General features: G+C 68.6%; 1 protein-coding gene across 2 annotated transcripts; it reads left to right on the top strand.

Annotated features, from left to right (window-relative positions):
- The first annotated feature begins 4,049 nt into the window (after positions 1-4,049).
- Positions 4,050-18,322, top strand: THRA (thyroid hormone receptor alpha). Of its 2 annotated transcripts, none has more exons than XM_066205028.1 (10): positions 4,050-4,161; positions 9,501-9,549; positions 10,560-10,779; positions 12,083-12,144; positions 13,852-13,952; positions 14,035-14,182; positions 14,525-14,730; positions 15,392-15,538; positions 15,627-15,885; positions 16,778-18,322. In XM_066205028.1, the coding sequence occupies exons 3-10, from the start codon at positions 10,727-10,729 to the stop codon at positions 17,026-17,028; spliced, it is 1,227 nt and encodes a 408-aa protein (XP_066061125.1). In that variant the 5' UTR covers positions 4,050-4,161; positions 9,501-9,549; positions 10,560-10,726; the 3' UTR covers positions 17,029-18,322. The 2 variants fall into 2 exon arrangements, with proteins under 2 accessions (XP_066061125.1, XP_066061126.1); XM_066205029.1 differs by lacking the exon at positions 4,050-4,161 and adding an exon at positions 4,250-4,264 and having other exon boundaries at positions 9,504-9,549.
- The last annotated feature ends 164 nt before the right edge of the window (positions 18,323-18,486 follow it).

Below are 18,486 nucleotides of genomic sequence, written 5' to 3'. Positions count from 1 at the left end.
GCAGCACGGGTCTCACAGCATGTCTGTGTGTGTGCGCAGGTGTGCAAGTGTGCACACGCACACGGGATTGTGTGCATGCACGTGTGTGTGCTTAGATGTACATAGGTGTTCATGCACCCACACACATGAGCACAGGTGCGTGCACACAAGTGTGTGAGCACAGAGGTGTGCATGTGTGGGTGTGCAACCACACAGGTGTGCGCTGGGGTCTGTGTGTGACACAGACAGGTGTGTGCACACATGTGGATGCACAGGAGTGTGCATGTTCCTGCACACGCGTGCAGACACCAGCAGCCCCGGGCAGGTGTGCACACAGGTACCTGTGCAGGGCCGGGCACACGCGGGTGTGCACGGCCATGTGCCGCAGACACGCGTGTGCACACACGTGTCACAGCCATGGGCCTGGGCTGCCCCCCACCCCCTCCCTGCAGCACCAGCAGCTAAAAATATCCCCAGGGATGGTGCCAGCCGTTGCTATGGCAACGGGAGGATGGGGAGCGGGGCCGGGGGGCAGCCCCCCCACAACCACCAGCCCCCCAGAACCCCAACACCCTCAGTACCCCCAGCACACCGACCCCTCCCAGAATGCCCCCCGTAGCCCCCCAAACCCCCCAGAACCCCCTGCAGCCCCAACACCCCCAGGCCTCAGCACCCCCAGAACACTCCCAGCCCCCCCTTCCCCCCAAACCCTCAGCACCCCCTACACTGTCAGTCCCCCCCAGAACTCCCCAGGGGAGGACCCCAGGGGAGCCCCTAAGGCTCAAGAGCAGGGCGAAGGCTGCCATGGGGCTGGGGTGGGAGCTCAGTCACCCAGTGCCCCCACTGTTCGGGGGGGCTTCGTGGCCCCTTAATTCCCCGGTTAATCATTCATGGGGCCGGGGCGCAGCAAATCCCCCCGTGCCGGGGCCGGGATTAGGCGGGCAAGCGGCTGCCCAGCCGGCGAGGGGCCCCGACAGCGGGGGGGTCCCGCCGGGGGGGGAGACCTATCCATGAGGAGGGATTTCCTGTGCAGGGGGGGCCCCACTTCCCACAGCTGGCGGGGGAACAGACACCACGGGGGTCCCGAGGCAGGAGGGGCTCGGAGGAACCCTGCTGGACGCTCCCCCCCCGGCACAGCCCTCCCAAAGTCTGGGGGCAGAGATTGCTGGCCCTGGCGGGGTGGGGGGGATGGCAGGGTGTGCTCGGGGGGTCGCAGCTCCCCGGGGCTCCGCGGGGGCGGCCGGGTGGGGGGAAGGCGTCGAGGCCTCGGCGCTTTGGCAGGGCGCCCCGGCACAGCTGCCTCCGGCCCGGGGCCGGGGGGGCCGGAAGGGGCTGGGGCCGTTCCCAGCGCCGGGGGCAGGCGAGGGGCGAGCGGGGGCCAGCGTGGGGGGCTTCCCCTTCCCACGGGGTCACTGGGATGGCTGGGACCTCTGGTGCCACATCCTGCTGGGGGGGCACATGGCTGGTGCCTGGTGTTCAGTGGGGTGCGAAGGATCTGATCCGGGGCGGGGGGACACCCCCATGGGGACATCCAAACCCCCCGGCTGGTGGGGGGTGCTGCCCCATGGGGGTGTCCAATGCTGGGGATGGAGGTGCCTGGTGTCATCCCCTTCCTGGGGGTCCGGGGGGGGGGGCACCACTGCTGACTTGGGGCTATATTTAGTGTCTCTGCCGCAGAGCAGCGGGATGAATTTTAATGAGCATGTTCCGGCCGACTGCCTGCGCCCCGAGAACAGCACGGCCCCTCTAAATCCCAAATCCCGCCGGATCAGGGTCTGCCACAGGGCACGGGATCCCCACCCTGCTGGGGCAGTGCAGAGAGACCTGTGGTGGCCCTGGGGGCACCTCACGGGGGATGGGGAGCTGGTGATGAGTGCGAGAGGTGCCTGTCCATGCTCCAGAGGGGCCACAGGCAAACTCCAGCCCTGCCTCAGTTTCCCCACTGGGATGGGGGCTGCCAGGCAGCCTGGGGCAGGGGGATCTGGGGACATGTCATGCTGTTGAGGTGGCCGAGCCTCACGGGCTGGGGGCAGACAAGCTCGGCCACAGCCTTATCGCGGGCAGACGGTTGTGGGGGGCCGTGGCCGTGCCGTGTTTGCTGAGGATAAAGTGTACGGAACAGACGGGGAGGGACGGGGGGGCCGTCACGCCGCTGCTGCCCCGCCACGCTGGGACCGCCAGCCATGCGGCTGAGGGCCCCAGGGTGACACAGGGACCAGGGGATTGATGGGGGCTATGGGGGCCACAGGCCTGTGGGGGCCAGGGGCAGCAGGAGGTCCAGGGGTCCATCGGGGTCTGTGGGGACACCCACCAGCAGTCCCAGGTGTCATTCTCCTCCATGTTCTGGGTACCCCCATCCCCTGGGGACTCTCATTACCTGGGGGCCACCATCCCTGGGAACCACCATCCCCTGGGGATCCCCATTCCCCGGGTAGAACTGTCCCCTTGTTGTCCCCATCCTGAGCAACAGCGTGCCCTGAGAGCTGCTGGCCCTTGGGGACCCCTCTTCCCTGGGTGCTGCCTGTGTTCCCCGAGTATGGGAAACCATTCCCTGGGTACACCCCTCCCAAGGAAACCTTCATCCCTTGGGGACCCTCCTCTCCTAGAAGCCTTCATGCCCAGGAGACCCCCATCCCCCTCGTCCCCTGGGTGTCGCCGCACCGCCTGTGCAGCCCAGGGAGGGGGGTACCCGCGGGGCTGGGGGGTGGGGGGCGGCCAGGCTGAACCCCCCAGGGGTCCCAGGGCCGAGCTGCGGGGCGGCGGGCGGGGGTGGGGGTGGGCGGCTGAGCCGCTTTAAGCCCGGGCATGACGGGACGTGTAGTCCGGGGAGGAAAAGGGGGGGCTGGCAGCAGGGGCTGCTGGGAAGGGGGTGGGGTGGCACGGCCGGGTCGGGGGGCTCCGGGGGGCGACCCTCAGCTCCCTCCCCAGTGATCCCCCCGAGCTCTCAGTGCACGTCGCCGTCGCCGGCCCCACAGCAGCTCCGGATCCGGCCCCACAGCGGAGTACGGCCCCCGTCCTCCCCAGTCCCACACATCCCCCGGGGGGCGCAGGGGCAGGGCCCCCCGACGTGCGGGTGTCCTGCGGGGCCGGATCCTGCCCGGGGAGGTGCGGATCTGGGTGGGACTCCCGTGTCTGGTGTGTGCCCCTCCCCGGACCAGGTTGGGCACCCCGGGGTGTGGAGCTGCCGCCTGCCCCGTGGGCACAGTCACCAGCCGCCGTGGGGACCGTCGCAGATCTCCATGAGCATCATCTCCACCCCACCACCACCCAGCGAGGGCACCGTCCCAGCCCCTCCTGGGTGCAGTCCCCAAATCCCGGGGCAGCCTCCCCAGTCGCCACTGTCACTATCACAGCATCCCCGTGGGCACAGTCCCGAGCTCCCTGCGGGTGCCATCCCCTGTCCTCGTGGACACCAGGTTGTCACTGTCACAGCATCCTCGTGGGTGCTGTTCCCAGTCCCTGTGGGCGCCATCTGCACCCTGCCACGGGAATCCCCCTGGGCCTCCCTGGGCACTGTCTCCGGTCCCCCTTCGGTACAGCCCCCCAAGCTGTGGTCGCCATCCCCCGTCCCCGTTGTCAATGTCACTAAATCCCCGTGAGCACCGTCCCAAACTCCTGTTGTCACCAGCTTCGCCTCACCACGGGCACCATCCCGAGGACCCTGTGGGCACCGTCCCCAGCTCCCTATGGGTGCCCTCCCCAACCCCCGTGGGCACCTCCCCTATAGCCCCCCTTGCACACACAGCCCCCCTCCCTGTGCTCACCACCCCCCGTCCTCGTTGTTGCTGTCACCACAGCCCCGTGGGCACCGTCAGGGCTCCCTCCCATCACGCACGCGGCCACGGCCACCGTCCCCACCCCGTGATCCCTGTGTCCCGCGCTGCCCATCCCGGGGTCACCCTCCCACGGTACGCTCGGACCCCGCCGCTCCCCCGTGGGTCCCCACGCGGGGCCGGGCGCGGCGGGTGCAGGGAGCGGCTGCGGCCGGCGGAGGGGGCTGCGGCCGCGGCGGAGCGGAGCGGGCGGGCGGCGGGGCCGGGGGAGGGAGGAGCCAGCGCCGTTCGTCCGCCGCCGCCGCCGCCGCTGCGCCCCGCTCCGCTCCGCTCCGCGCCCCGCACCGCCGCTCCGAGCCCCGCTCCGCACCCCGCACCACCGCTCCGCGCCCGCCGCCGTCGTCCCCAGGTACGGCCCGAGCGGCCCCGCTGCCCCCCCCGGCCCCGCCGCCCCCCGGTTGTTTACCGCCGCCCCCCCCGGGCCCCCCCCGGCTGAGCACGGGCGCAGTTCGGTGCGTGGAATGGGGGGGTGGGGGGCGATCGGGTCGGAAGGCTCGGGACCCGCGGAGGGCTCGGGGGCCGCGAACCGCGAGGAAAAAACACGGGGAAAGATTTTTTTTTTTTCTTGGAAAATCCGGGCGTTTGGCGTGGGGCGGGGGGGCCGCGTTCCCCCGTGGGGGCGGGGGGGGGGCACCGCGCCCCCCACCGCACCCGCCGCTGCTGCATGCGGGGCACGGCGCTGCCCCCCGCCCGCCACGCCACGCCACGGGGGCAGCCCCCCCCCCGGCCGTGGCCCCCCGGCCCCGCGGCCCCCCCGTGGCCGTGGCGTGGCGGCGTGGCGGGGTCCGGGCCGCGGCGTGGCTCTGCGGTGATGGGCGCGGGGCCGCGCCGTGGGCAGGTCGCGGGGCCGGGCCGTGGGCAGGCCGTGGCCCTGTCGCGGCGGGGGGGGGAACCGTGGACGGCCGGGCCGTGACGGCGCCGTGGGGTGTCCGTGAGGGCTTTAGGGGCCCCTGTGGCCGCTCCCCCGCACCCACCCCGCAGGGCGGCAGGAATGCTGCGATTTTTTTATTTTTAAAATTTTAGAATATTTTTTTTAATTCTTTATTTTTGCGCCGAGAGCGGAGCGCGGGGGGGGCGGGGGGGGCGGTTCGGCCGCTCCCGGTTAGGGCGGGGGCAGCGGGGGGGCGTCCCCGGTGCGGCGGGGCGGGGGGGGGGCCTCGAGCCCCGCACCACGGGCTTCGCCCTGAGCGGGGCGCGGGGCGTGGCGGGGGCTCCCCTGTGCACGGCGCCCCGCGGTCCCGCGGGGTGTCCCCCACCCCAATCCCGGGGGGGGCGGATCCTGCCCCCGGTCCGGTGTCGCCGCCGGGGTTAGGGATGCGGTCCCAACAGGACCCTGACCCGTCCCCACTGTGCGATGCGGGGAAACTGAGGCAGGGGCGGGCGGGCGCCACGGCCAAGGTCACCCCGGGACCGCGACCTTCAGCCGTGACCCCCCCCCCCCGCCGGGGGTTGCCACCGGCACCGACACCGGGAGCCGCACCGGGAGGCCGGGCTGCGCGTCACCCTGCCTGACCTCCGACGGCACCGGGGACCCCCGCGGCTCCGCTGGAGCGTTGGGGGGGCTGGGGCCGCCGTGGGGCGCGGGCAAACCCCGGTGGAACCGGTTTGGGGGTGCTCCCCTGCCCGGGGGTCTTGGCGCAGGGTGGGGGCGCGGCGCGTCCCCTCCCCACGGCAGTGCCGTGCGGCTGCGTGTGCCCCCCGTAATGGTGCGGGCCCCGCGGGCCGGCGGAGCGGGATTCTCGCGTGGGGGTTCTCCCCAGCACCCCTTACCCTCCCGCGGCCGTGACCTTCGCGGGGCCGCGGCGTGGTCGTCCCGCGCACGGGTTCCCAGAGGGGGAAGCGCGGGCTGTACACGCCCAGTGTCCCGCACCCTGCGGAGCAGGAACGGGGGGGGCTGCGGGTGCACCCCCAGACTCCTCCTGACGGGCGGCGGCTGCAGGAAGCGGGACCCCCCTCCCCCCGGCTCCGCTCCTCGCCCCGCGAGCGCATTCCCGGGGCAGCAGAGACTGAAGCAGCGGCGGGGCCGCCCCGGGGGTCCCATCCCACCGACCCCCGGCCCCGCCGGACCCCGCGCAGCCGCCGGTGCGTGGGGGCGGGGCCGGACGCCTGGGTCCCCCTCCGGACTCGGGGGAAGAGGAGGAGGAGAGGGGGGGGATGCGGTGTTGGCGAAGTCGGGCGCGGGCTGCGCTCTTAGGGCCCCGCTGGGGCTGGATGCGGGCGGGGGACGCAGCGGGATCGGGCCCCCAGAGGCGGTGCCGTTCGGGTTGTCCTCCGTGCTGCAGACCCTCGGACAGGGTCGGGTGACTGCAGGAACACTGCGAAGACTGTCCCTCACGTCCCCTTCTCAGGGGGGACGGGCTCCCATGGGCGGTCTCGGTGCCGTGTCCTGGTGCCCGTTCCCGTGTCCTGGTGCCTGTCCCTGTGTCCCCTCGTCAGTGCCCGTGCTGGGCACCTCGTGGCAGCCACCTCCCCCCTTCAAGCAGGGCTCCCCGGGGAGGGGATCCAGGAGCCCCCCCGTCCCTGTGCACGTGAACCAGAGCCCCTGATTTAGAAACGTCCCATGCCGTGCCAAGGGCTGAGAATAGCTCCCAGCGTCCCGGCACACCTCCTGGGGCCGGGGGCACCCCGTGGGGCTCGGGGCCTGCAGCCACCCCAAAGAGCTGAGACTGGGCACACTTAGCACACACCAGGTGCTCAGGGGTCCCTGTGGGGTGACCTTCGTGACCTGGACAAGCATTGACATAGCGATGAGCCACATCCTGTGTGCTGGCACGGGGGACAGTGCTGGGGATATGGGAGTGTGTCTCTTCCTCGGCCGGGCAGCTCCAGTGGGATGGGAAACTGAGGTGGGATGGGGAAAAGGAGGCACAGCTGAATGCTCAGACACTGCAGGAAGGAGCGGCTGGTGTGGCCTTGGTTGGATGTAGTGTTATTGGTTGTCCTGTGGGGGCTGTGGGGGCTGTGGGGGCTGTGGGGCTGTGGGGCTGTGGTGATGCAGGACACGTCGGACACAGGACGCGGCGGTGGCTTAAGGCCACAACATTGGGTGTCCAGTCAGTGTCGGGACGGGTCATCAGCCCTGCAGCTGCCAGCCGTCGTATGAGTGGTGGCTTTTCTGAGCCGTGAGCGACAGAGAGGACATGAACCTGGGCCCAGCCATCCTGTGTCACAGCACAGCCCAGGCCCCACATGTGTGGGGAACAGGCACCATGCAGGCCACCCGTGGCACTGGGTGGGCTGCCCTGATGTCAGGCCCATGGCATCCCCCTTGCTCGGGCTGCCCAGCTGCTGCGGATGCCTGGGATTCCTGCAGCCTCCCGGCACGGCACGGCACGGCACAGCACGCTGTCCCCACTGCCACACATGCCCATGGCACTGGGCACCGCGTGGCACTGGGCACGGTGTGCCGGGCACTGGCACAGGTGTGCGATGAGCGCGCAGCACCAGACGCAGACACGCGTGTGGCACTTGGCACAGCCTCACACACGGGCATCGGCGCGTGCCGGGTGCTGCCAGCCGTGGCACGGCAGGTGCCCTGTGCCTGGCCACGCTCCCACGGCACGGTCCTGCCAGCCGGTGCGGCCAGGGTTCTTCAGGCAGCGGCAGATCTGTACCACCCTGGTGCCCATCGTGATGCTGCCCCAGTGCCCGCTGTGACACTGCCCCAGTGCCCACCCAGACGCTGCCCTGGTGCCCACCGTGATGCTGCAGCGCCCGCAATGACACTGCCCCAGTGCCCGCATGGCCGGGCATCGCTGGCTGGTGGCCGCGGGTCTGCCCTGCCCCCAGCCCGCGCTAATCACACTAATTGGCACCGTGGCTAAAGCGCTTAGGCCCTCACCTCCCTGACCCGGCTGGCAGCTGGGCTGGGGGGGCGCTGGGACCCCCGGAGCCCATCTGTGCTGGGGGGCAGGGACACGGCAGTGGCCCCGTAGGGCGGCCCCGGTATCCGGCACCCACGTCCGGCTGCACGGAGCCGGTCAGTGCCTTTATGGAGGGGCGTCCCATTGTCTGGGGTCCCCGTTCCGGGGGTCCCCGGGGGTGGGGTCTGTGGGGAGCGGGGTGCTGGGTGCCCCCACTAGGGCGAGGTGGCTCCCGCCGTCGGCCCAGCCCCGGACTTTGCCCCCGGGTTGTTTTCAGCCGTCTGCAACCACCCGACTCAGCAGAAACGCTCCCCTGGGCGTGGGGCTGGGCTGGGGGGGCGCCGGGGGGGCTCCCGCTGGCTGCCACTCCGCTCCCACCCAGCACCCACCCAGCACCTGGTGCTGCAGGTGGGACGCGCAGGTTTGGGTGCCGGCGGCGCAGGGTGGGCTGAGACCTGACTGCGCTCATCACACGTGTCCCGCTGGAGGAGGAGGAAGAGGAGGAGGAGGAGAAGGAGGAGAAGAGCCGCCTCCCGTGTCTGTCTGTCTGTCTGGGCCGCCCCAACGCGCCCGGGATTCCTCGAGTGACGGTTCCTGGAGCGGCACCGCAGGCTCCGCCGGGCGATCTCAGGGTGCCGGTGATGCCGGGGGCGTCAGGGGACTGTTGGGGTCTCGCTGGGGTGGCGAACCCCGACCTAACGCCGCTGCCCCCCGGCTTAAGGCCTGAGCCTGTCTCGTTTGGGGCCGCACCCACCACGCCGCCTCAATGGGGAAACTGAGGCGGGGCGGCCGAGCCCACCCACCGCACACTGACTTTGGGGACACCCCATATTCCACCCCACAGTGGTTTCACCGCGACGTCGATGCACCCCGAGCCCCACACATGCACCGAGCGTGTCGGGGCTCTGCCGGCGCGCGGGGTCCCGGGGGAGAGGGGCGGGGGGCGGCGGGGGGGCCGGTGCCCGGCGGGGGCCGCGCAGCTCTGGATCCCTGCCAGTGCCTATACTTGGAAGTTCTCTGCGCGCCGTTCCCATATGGAACAAACATTTGCTGCAGCCCCCGGCTCTATAGGTACCGCCGGCCCCAAACCCGGCCTGAGGCTGCGGCGAGGGGCGCCCAGGCCCCATGAGCCCCCCGAGGCGGGGAGCGTACCCCGGGGTGGTGGGATGCGGTGCGGTGCCTCAGTTTCCCTGAAGAGGCTGATGCAGGCGACGCCCCCTCCTCAGGCGTTCTGGGGGACTCGTCGTGCGAACCCCCCGGGCAGCGCGGGGTGCTCTGTGCACCCATGGGTGCAGCATCCCTCGCCCCCCATCCTGTGCTGGTCGGGGTGTCCTCGGCTGGGGGGGGGTGAGGCAGCAAGGGGCGCCCCGTAGCGTGGGGGTGTCGGGGGGGGCCCCCAGCCCCGTCCGCCGCGTTTTAAATCCGCCGGAGGAATTTCTGTGGCGGCCAAGACAAACGTGACCTACTTTCTGCTGTCCCCGCGCGGAGCGGAGGAGCCCGGGGCTGGGCACCGCGCCCGCCGCGGCCCCCCCGGCCCCCCCGGCGCGGGCTGAGGGCCCCCCGCGCCCCTCACACCCCTCCGCGCCGGGAGGGTCACCGCGGGGTCACGGGGGGGGTTGTGAGCAGGGCCCCCCATCCTGCCGTGGTGCTGGACGGGTGCTGGGTGTCCGTGGGATGTGGAACGGGGTGGGCACGAAGAGTCGGGGGTGCTGCCGCCGTCGTGCTTCAGTGTCCCCGTCACGGGGCGCTGGGGGGGAGTCGGGGGGTGCCCCCCCCCCCGGTGCTGCCCGTTCCATGACCCCCCCACATCGTGTCTTTGCCACAGCAGAGCTCGCAGAGGAGGGATCGCCTGGACCCCCGGCGCCCCCCACCCCGTAAGTCACCAGCTACCCCATAAGTCACCCCCACCCCATAGGTCACCCCCTCAGCAAGAGTCACCCCCAGCCCCAGATTTGGGGGTGTTCGACTGTGCAGTGATCATGTCAGGGCTCTCAGCCTGGCAGCATCCGAGGGGCTTTGCTGGATGGGGAGGGGCTGCCCTCTGCACCCCCTCCCCAAAGGGCTCCCCCAAATCTTGGGGACCCCCCAGCCCTGCCCCAAAGGGGGGGGAAACTCCCTGTGTGTGCTTGTGCTTTGCTGCACACTCACAGCCCTGGGCATGTTCTCACACAGCCTTGCACCCCTGAGCGTGCTTTTGCACACCCACCCACAGCTGTGCACACTCACACAGCTTTGCACACCTCTGCACACACCTGTGTGTGCTCTTGCACAACCCTGCACATACTCTCTCACACGCCTGCTATGCTCCCACAGCTTCACACACCTGTGCACGCTCACACACACCTGTGCATGCTCTTGCACACTTGCACATGCTTTTGCACACCCGTGCACACACTCTCACGTGCCCTGCACCCACTCTCACATGCCCTGCATGCTTGTGCATGCTCTCCCACAGCATGGCACACCTGTACACAAACTTGCACACCTGTGCACATTCCTGTACATCTCTGTGTGCTCTTCCACAACCCTGCACACTCTTTCATTCCCTCAGTGCTCTCCCAGCTTTGCACACCCGTGCATTTCACCCCCCTGTGCACACTCTCACCCCGCTGTGCCCTCTGGCCCAGCCCCGGTGCTGTCGCACACACCCTGCACTCCGCTCCCTCCTTGTATTCTCGCACGTCCCTCGTGCCCTCGCCCAGCCCTGGGCGCCCTTGCACGCTCCACACGTTCTTGCACACTCACACCCAGCCCTCCCCTGTGGCCACAGCTCCAGGGGGTACCTCATGTCTTCACACCCCTCCCTGGAGGTCCCCTCCGTGTCCCCCACGGCTGGTCTCCTTCCCCCGTCCTGGAGGTCCGTGCTGACGCCGCTGTCCCGCAGGGTCCGGCCCGGGATGCTGCGCGGTGCTGAGCACTGAGGGGCACCATGGGGTGCGCGGCGTAGCCCCCCGCCGTGGCCCCCCGGCCGTGGCCGCCCCGCCGTGGCCCCCGCGTGGCGCCGGAGCCCCCTCGGTCGGTGCTGAGCGCTCCTTGATGGAATTGCGGTGAATGGAACAGAAGCCCAGCACCCTGGACCCGCTGTCGGAGCCAGAGGACACCCGGTGAGCCCCCACCCCAGCACGGGGACACGCGGGGGACACGTGTGTCCCTGCGCATCCATGCGTGGCCTGCACCTGGCTGCGTCCTCTGTGTCCAAAAATCATGTGCATCCCCAAGTGTCCCCGTACCTGCCGCACCCCTGTGCCCACTGTGTCCCTTGTCTCCCTGTGCCCGGTGTGTCCCTGTGCCTGCTGTGTCCCGCGTGTCCTCGTGCTCAGTGTGTCCCCACGCATCCCTGCATGGTCATGTATGTGACCGTGCCCTGGGTACCCCCTGTGTCCCCGTGTGTCCCCGTGGTTGTGTCTGTGTCCGTGCCCCGTGTGTCCCTGTGTCCTGGGTGTCCCTTGTGTCCCTGCGCCCACCGTGTCCCCATGCATGTTCCGAACCTGGGTGTCCCCACGTCCTGTACCCCAGTTGTCCCCCAGCCCCCCTGTACCCCCCATGTCCCCAAGTGTCCCTGTGTGCCCTCACATTCTGGGTATCCCCACATGCGCCCCTGGGTGTCCCTCTGCACCCCACGTGTCACCAGGTGTGTCCATGCCCACGTGTCCCTGTGTCCCCACGCTCACTCGTGCCCCGCCATGGTGTCCCCCCCACCCGAGCCTCTCCCAGCCGCCCCCTCCCCGCGTGGGCCCCTCGCCCCCCCCTCCCGGGGCTATTTCGGGCCCCCGGTGGGGGGTGGCGGCCCGGGGTCACCTTGGGCTGGAGCCCCCGTGGGGGGGTGCGGGGTCCCCGGGGCGCTCCCCCGCCCCCCCCCGCAGGTGCCGATCCCCGCGGCCTCGGCCCCCCCCCCCGCGGGGACGGGCGCGCGCGGACCCCCGCCGCCCGCCATTGGCTGAGCCCCCGATGACGTCACTTCCCCGCTCAGCCAAAAGGACATTTTGTCTTTGACTGTGAATGAGCCCCTCCCCCACCCGCCCCTCCCCCAACCTTCCCCCGCCCCTCCCCCACCCCCCACCCTTTCCCTTCTCCTCCCCCACCCCTCACCCTTTCCCTTCCCCTCCCTCCCCCCCCCACCCAGCCCGGTCCCAGCCCCCCCGGGGCGGTGCCGTGTCCCGGAGGGGGGGTCCCGGGAGGGGTGTTCTGGGTGGGGGGGTCCCCAGGACCCTCTCCTACGCCCCATCCCGCACCCCGGGGCCGGACCCCACCTGTGACATCGCCGCGTTGGGACCTCTGGGCTGAGGCTGCCCAGCAGAGAAGGGGGTCGAGGGGGATTTTGGGGAGGGGGGGGCTGTTGGAAGTTTGGGGGGGGGGCAGCGGAAATCCGTGGGCACCCTTCCAGCCTGTCCCCCCCCGCTCCCGCAGGTGGCTGGATGGGAAGCGCAAAAGAAAGAGCAGCCAATGTTTGGTGAAGAGCAGCATGTCAGGTACGGGGACCCGCGGCAGCCCCGACACCCCGCCGGGCACCCCACGGCCCTGCTGGCCGCTCCCGGGTCACCCCAGCACCTCATATGCTCGCAGGGTTCTGCAGGCATCCCCTGTCCTGGTGGCCACCCTGGGGGCCCCGAGTCCTTGTCCAAGTCCTTGGACACCGCGTGTGTCACCTGGGTCCCCCAAAGTCTATGGACACCCCTTGTCCCCCATGGGCACCCCAGGATTCCTGTGTCCGTGCACCCCAGTGTCCCACGGACACCCCAGGTCTCGACTGGGTTCCCCGGAGTCCCACAGACACCCCGTGTCCCCTGTGGGCACCCCAGGAATTCCATGTCGTTGCCAGGGTCCCACGGTCACCCCATGTCCCTGGTGGAGAGCCCGAGGTCCCCATATCGCCCCGGCACCCCAGATCCCCGCAGGGTCTCCCGGGGTCTCAGTCCCCAAAGTCCCCGTCGGCACCCCGTGGGTCAGGGCGGTGCCATCGGGACGGCAGCGCCCTGGGGTGGGCGATAAGGGGGGCCCCGCGGGCGCTGCCCCCCGCCCTGCCCCATTCCCCGGCGGGGAGCGGCCGGCGCCGGCGGGACCTGACGGGGGGGCCCTGAGGAACCCGGGCGTCCAGCTCCCGCCCATCCCCTGCACCCGCCCTGCTCCGTCAGGGAGGGAACACCCGGGGACCCCCACGTCCAGCACCTGCAGAGCGCCAGAGCGGGCTCGGAGGGGTCCCCACGCCTGGGTTTGGGGGATCCCGGGTGGGTGCGGCAGTGCCGGGGTGCTGGGGACACCCCCCGAATTATGGGTGCTCTCTACCGGGGGGACCCAGGCATCCAGCCCCCTCCCCATCCCTCCCACCCCTCGGGGATTCCCACTTCCAGCCCCCCCAAAACACGAGGGTGAGCTCCTGGGGGGGCCGCGAGGGGCCCAGGGTGCTGGGGGCCACCCCGTGGGTCGTGGATGAACCGTGCCTCAGTTTCCCTGAGCACTTGGTGGTGGGGAGGCTCGGGGGGCTCTGGCGGGGGGCTGGTCCCCGGGCTGCCAGGCAGGGGGACCCCTGACAACGGCGGGGACAGTGGGTCTTTGTGTGCCAGGGGGACAGGGACCCCCCCGCTGCCGGTGCCCGGCCGGATAATGGGATAATGGGGGCTTTATTGGTGCGGGGGGCTCGGGCACCCCCCACACACCCCCAGCGTTAACCCTTCCCGTGCTGGGGCAGGGGCAGTGGCGGGGCAGACAGTGGTGGGTGCAGACAGAGGGGAAACTGAGGCACAGAGAGGGGAGGGCGTAGTGGGCATCCCTGGCATGGGGTGGGGTGGGGTGGAGGTCCCTGACGCTGCATGTACCAACCGTCTCTGATGTGGGGCGTGCAAGGGGGTCCCTAACTCGGCTCCTGGGGGACCCCTGATGTGGGCCGTGCAGAGGGGTCCCTGACTCAGGGTTTCTGGCAGTCCCTGATGTGGGGTGTGTGGGAGGGTCACTGGTACAGGGTGCTCCGGGGGTCCCTGACTTGGGGTTCCCTGGGGTTACCCTATCATGGAGCACTCCGGGGGCCACTGAGTTGGGGTGCCTTGGGAGTCCCTGACATGAGAATTTCTCTCATGGGGTGCTCTGGAGGCCTCTGTCATGGGAACCCCTGTCATGGAGCACCCCACGAGTCCCTGCTGTGGGGGGTGTCCTGGGGGTCCCTGACTCGGGGGTCCCCACAGGGTACATCCCTAGTTACCTGGACAAAGATGAACAGTGCGTGGTGTGCGGGGACAAGGCCACCGGCTACCACTACCGCTGCATCACCTGCGAGGGCTGCAAGGTGAGTTGGGGCGGGGGGGGCTTGGGGGGGGCTCAGGGGAGCTCAGCAGGGCTCACTGTGTCACCCCCTGCACCCTCCCCAGGGATTTTTCCGTCGGACCATCCAGAAGAACCTGCACCCCACCTACTCCTGCAAATACGATGGGTGCTGCGTCATCGACAAGATCACCCGCAACCAGTGCCAGCTCTGCCGCTTCAAGAAGTGCATCTCCGTGGGCATGGCCATGGACTGTGAGTTGGGGGGCACTGGGGGGCTCGGCTGGTGGGGCAGATTGAGGTCCCGGCACCATGGGGCACATTGGGGGTACCCAGTTCAGCTGCAGGACCAGGCTGGGATGTCAGGTGTCGTGATACAGCAGCGGGGTGGGATGGATGAACGGGGGGGTCCTAGCTGACTGGGGGGGTCCCAGATGATAGTAGGGGGCTTTTGGGAGGTGGGTTGGGTCCTATGGGGTGAGCTGGGGTGCCCAGAGCAGCCACAGGACGAGGCTGGGGGGTCGCAGTGGGGTGCTGTGCTGCAGCTGTGGGACACAGGGGTGGGGGGCTCCTGGCTGATGCTGGGGGTCCTGGCAGTGGTGCTGGATGACTCGAAGCGGGTAGCCAAGAGGAAGCTGATCGAGGAGAACCGGGAGCGGCGGCGGAAGGAGGAGATGATCAAGTCCCTGCAGCACCGCCCCAACCCCAGCGCTGAGGAGTGGGAGCTGATCCATGTTGTGACAGAAGCCCACCGCAGCACCAATGCCCAGGGCAGCCACTGGAAGCAGAAGCGGAAATTCCTGGTGAGGGGATGCAGTGGAGGGACTCTGTCACCATCTCAGCCCCCCACCCTGTCCCCAGGCCCCGGCTGGGATCTGCTGAGCACTCGTACACTCAGCACACACATGGTGGCGGTGCCAGGGTTTGGGATGTCACCGGTCTCCTTGGGCAGTCGAGGGGGGTGGGGACATCGCTCAGTGTCCTTGAGCTGGTCACCCCCAAAGGGTTCAGGGGTGAGCAGTGACCGAAGGGGACAGCTGTGCCCGCAGGTGGCCCTGGCCACAGCCCTGCCACTGGCCCTGTCACTGTCCCTGTCAGGCAGCTCCCTCTCCTGGCTGCTGCACCGGCCCTGCCACAACTGTTCCAGTGACATGGGGGCCCCAGAGGGGTAGCAGGGTCACATCACAGCCCCCAGGGGGTCCCAGGGAGGGGGAACAGGGTGACACCGCACCCCCAACACCACTGCCCACCATGGGGGTCCTAGAGGGGGAACACTCACTCTGCACACCCTAACACCACTGTCCACCATGGGGGACACAGTCACGCCATACCCCCCCAATGTCCTGTCTGCTGTGGGGGTCCCAGGGGTGACACGGTCACACCGCACTCCCCAATGCCACCATGGTGGTCCCAGGGGGCCCATGGTGACATCACCCCTCCCCAACACCACCATGTCCCCCACAGCCTGAGGACATCGGCCAGTCCCCCATGGCCTCCATGCCCGACGGGGACAAAGTCGACCTGGAGGCGTTCAGTGAGTTTACAAAAATCATCACCCCGGCCATCACCCGCGTGGTCGACTTTGCCAAAAAACTGCCCATGTTTTCAGAGGTAACGGCGGGCTGGGGAGTTTGGGAGGTCTGGAGTGGGCTGAGTCACACCAAACCCCCCCCCAACAACTGCCCCCACGTCCCCCCAGCTGCCTTGCGAGGACCAGATCATCCTGCTGAAAGGGTGCTGCATGGAGATCATGTCGCTGCGGGCGGCCGTGCGCTACGACCCCGAGAGCGAGACGCTGACGCTGAGCGGGGAGATGGCAGTGAAACGCGAGCAGCTCAAGAACGGCGGCCTGGGCGTTGTCTCCGATGCCATCTTCGACCTGGGCAAGTCCCTCTCTGCCTTCAACCTGGATGACACCGAGGTGGCCCTGCTCCAGGCTGTGCTGCTCATGTCCTCAGGTAATGGGTGATGGGGGGAATGGGGTGGGCACCCCAGTGCCTGGGCAATCGAGGGTGTGTTGGGTGGGCACCCCAATGCTCAGAGTTCTCACTGTCCTGCGGAGGTGTTGGGTGGGCACCACGATGCCCAGAGTCCTGACTGTCTTGGGGGTGTGTTGGGTGGGCACCCTGATGCTAGAGCCCCCAGTATTTGGGGTTGCAATGGGTGGGCACCCACCCTGACGCCCAGAGTCCTCTGTCCTGGGAAGTGTTGGATGGGCACTGTGATGCCAGAGCCCCCCAGCATCTTCAGAGTGCATTGGGTAGTAAACCACGCCCCCCTGGATTTCGGGTGGATTTGGGATGGGCGCCCCAATTCCCAGAGCTTCAGGCAGCTGTGCCAGGTTGGGAGGGGTCCCAGGAGCATGAGTGGGCACCCCAGTCCCTGGTACCCAGGAGCACAGGCTGAGCCTCTTGGTCCCCTGGGGACCCCTGCCAGGCTGACATGGGTCTGTGGGGTGGGCACCCCAAAAGCTGGGAGTGTGTGGGACACTCAGCCCGGTGGGAGGGAGAATCCCTGCAGATGCCGGACTGGGAGAGGGACTCTTCCATGGGCAGAAAATGCCAGAACAGCAAGGAGAGGTTTAAACTAAAAAAGGGAGATTGTGATGGGGTATTGGGAAGAAATTCTCTCTGCGAGGGTGGTGAGCCCCTGGCACAGGGTACCCAGAGAAGCTGTGGCTGCCCCATCCCTGGGAGTGTCCAAGGCCAGGTTGGATGTGTCTTGGAGCAGCCTGGGGTAGTGGAAAGTGTCCCTGCTAATGGCAGGGGTGGCACTGGATGGGCTTCAAGGTCCCTTCCAACCCAAACCATTCTGTGATCCCACAATCTCCTGATCCCCTGTTTCCCGCAGACCGGACGGGGCTGATCTGCGTGGAGAAGATCGAGAAGTGCCAGGAGACATATCTGCTGGCCTTTGAGCACTACATCAACTACCGCAAACACAACATTCCCCACTTCTGGCCCAAGCTGCTGATGAAGGTGACGGATCTGCGGATGATCGGCGCCTGCCACGCCAGCCGCTTCCTGCACATGAAGGTGGAGTGTCCCACCGAGCTCTTCCCCCCCCTCTTCCTCGAGGTCTTCGAGGACCAGGAGGTGTAGGGCTGACACCCCCCACCCTGTGCCCCCCAAGCCCCACTCTGGCCCCCCCCCAAGTCTTTCTCGTCCCCCTGTAAGGACAAGGGGATGCTGCGCCCAGGGTGGGGGTCCTGCTGTGCCCCCCAACAGCCATCCCCCCTGCCCCAGGACTTGACGAATTTTGTTTGTTTGCACAGGGAAGGGCCCCGACGGTCGAGCGTTCCCTTTATTGTCCTTCTCTTCGTAGATTATTATTTTTTAAGCATTTATTTCCCTCCCTGAGAGGCTAAAATATTAAACTAACTGCACTTTGGAAGGAGGAGGAGGAGGAGGAGGAGGAGGAGGAAGAGCAGGGAGGAGAGGAGGGGGCTCTGGGCTGCACAGGGAGAGGCTGCCCCAGCCGGGGGGCCGTGGCCATATGCACTTTTGGCCGGGCAGCAATTTGGGGGGCTGGGGTGGGGGCCAGGACCCTCCCCCATTGCAGGGCAGGGGGTGGGACCCCCATCCCCCATAGTGGGGTGAGGGCCAGGACCCCCCCTACAGCAGGGCGGGGGCACGGGGGGGGCACAGTGGTGGCAAGGGGGACCCCAGCCCATCGGGGTGCAGGGCTGGTGGACCCTCCCCCAGCCCGCTGGGTCTGCCCCGGCTGGGGTGACCCCCCTGTGTCCCCCCCTTATCCCCAAATTTGGGGCCAGATTTGGGGTTTTGGGGGTTCTCTTGTCTTTTTTTGGGCTGAGAGGAGACGATTTTGTGCCAAGCGCCGCAGATGATGGGCGCTGCAGGACACTGGGGGGGACCACTCCCCCCCCAACCCCCCCAACTTTTCCGTTGTCCTTTTTTTGTTGTTTTTCCCCTCGTCCTCGTGGGTTTTGTCGTGTCCGTCAGGAGTTGCAAAGGCCCCGGAGGCGCCGGCGGGGGGGCGGTGGGTGCCCCCCCCGGGACCCCCCACTGCACTACTGCCCCAGCCCCCCGGCAGCAGCACTTTGGGGGGGCTGCACCCCCCAACCGCCTCCCCGGGGGGGCCGGGCTGAGGCGGGGGCCGGCAGGGGGAGTCCCACAGGGGGCTTTGTGAGGGGGGGGGCACAGCTGCGAGGGGGCACCCGGGAATGGTTTTATCACCTTTTTAAACACCCCCCCCCCCCCCCCGAAATTTAGGTTTGTGAATTTTTTCTTACCTCAGGCGGAGGCCGAGGGGGGGTGCGGGCCGGGGGGGGGCCGGCGAGGCAGGCCGGGCCCACCTAAGCTAATATATATATATATATATATATAAATATATATAAAATATATAATTTTTGTAATTAAAAAAAAAATCTTTTTACGGGTCGTTTAAAAGCAGAAAATCCCAACACCAGACACGTCCCCCCACAGGCACAGGGGGCCGGGCTGGGCTCCCCCCACACCCCAGACTTCCCCCAACCATGGGGGTCGTGCTGGGGGGCCCCGCCAGACCCCCTGCAGCTGGGTTGGGGGGGGCACATCGGG

Source organism: Chamaea fasciata, unplaced genomic scaffold (assembly GCF_029207755.1).
Source record: "Chamaea fasciata isolate MVZ Bird 193981 ecotype frontalis unplaced genomic scaffold, bChaFas1.0.hap1 SCAF_27, whole genome shotgun sequence".
Lineage (NCBI taxonomy): Eukaryota > Metazoa > Chordata > Aves > Passeriformes > Sylviidae > Chamaea > Chamaea fasciata.
Note: the sequence above shows the minus strand (reverse complement) of the source record. Positions and strands in the feature narration are given on the sequence as shown.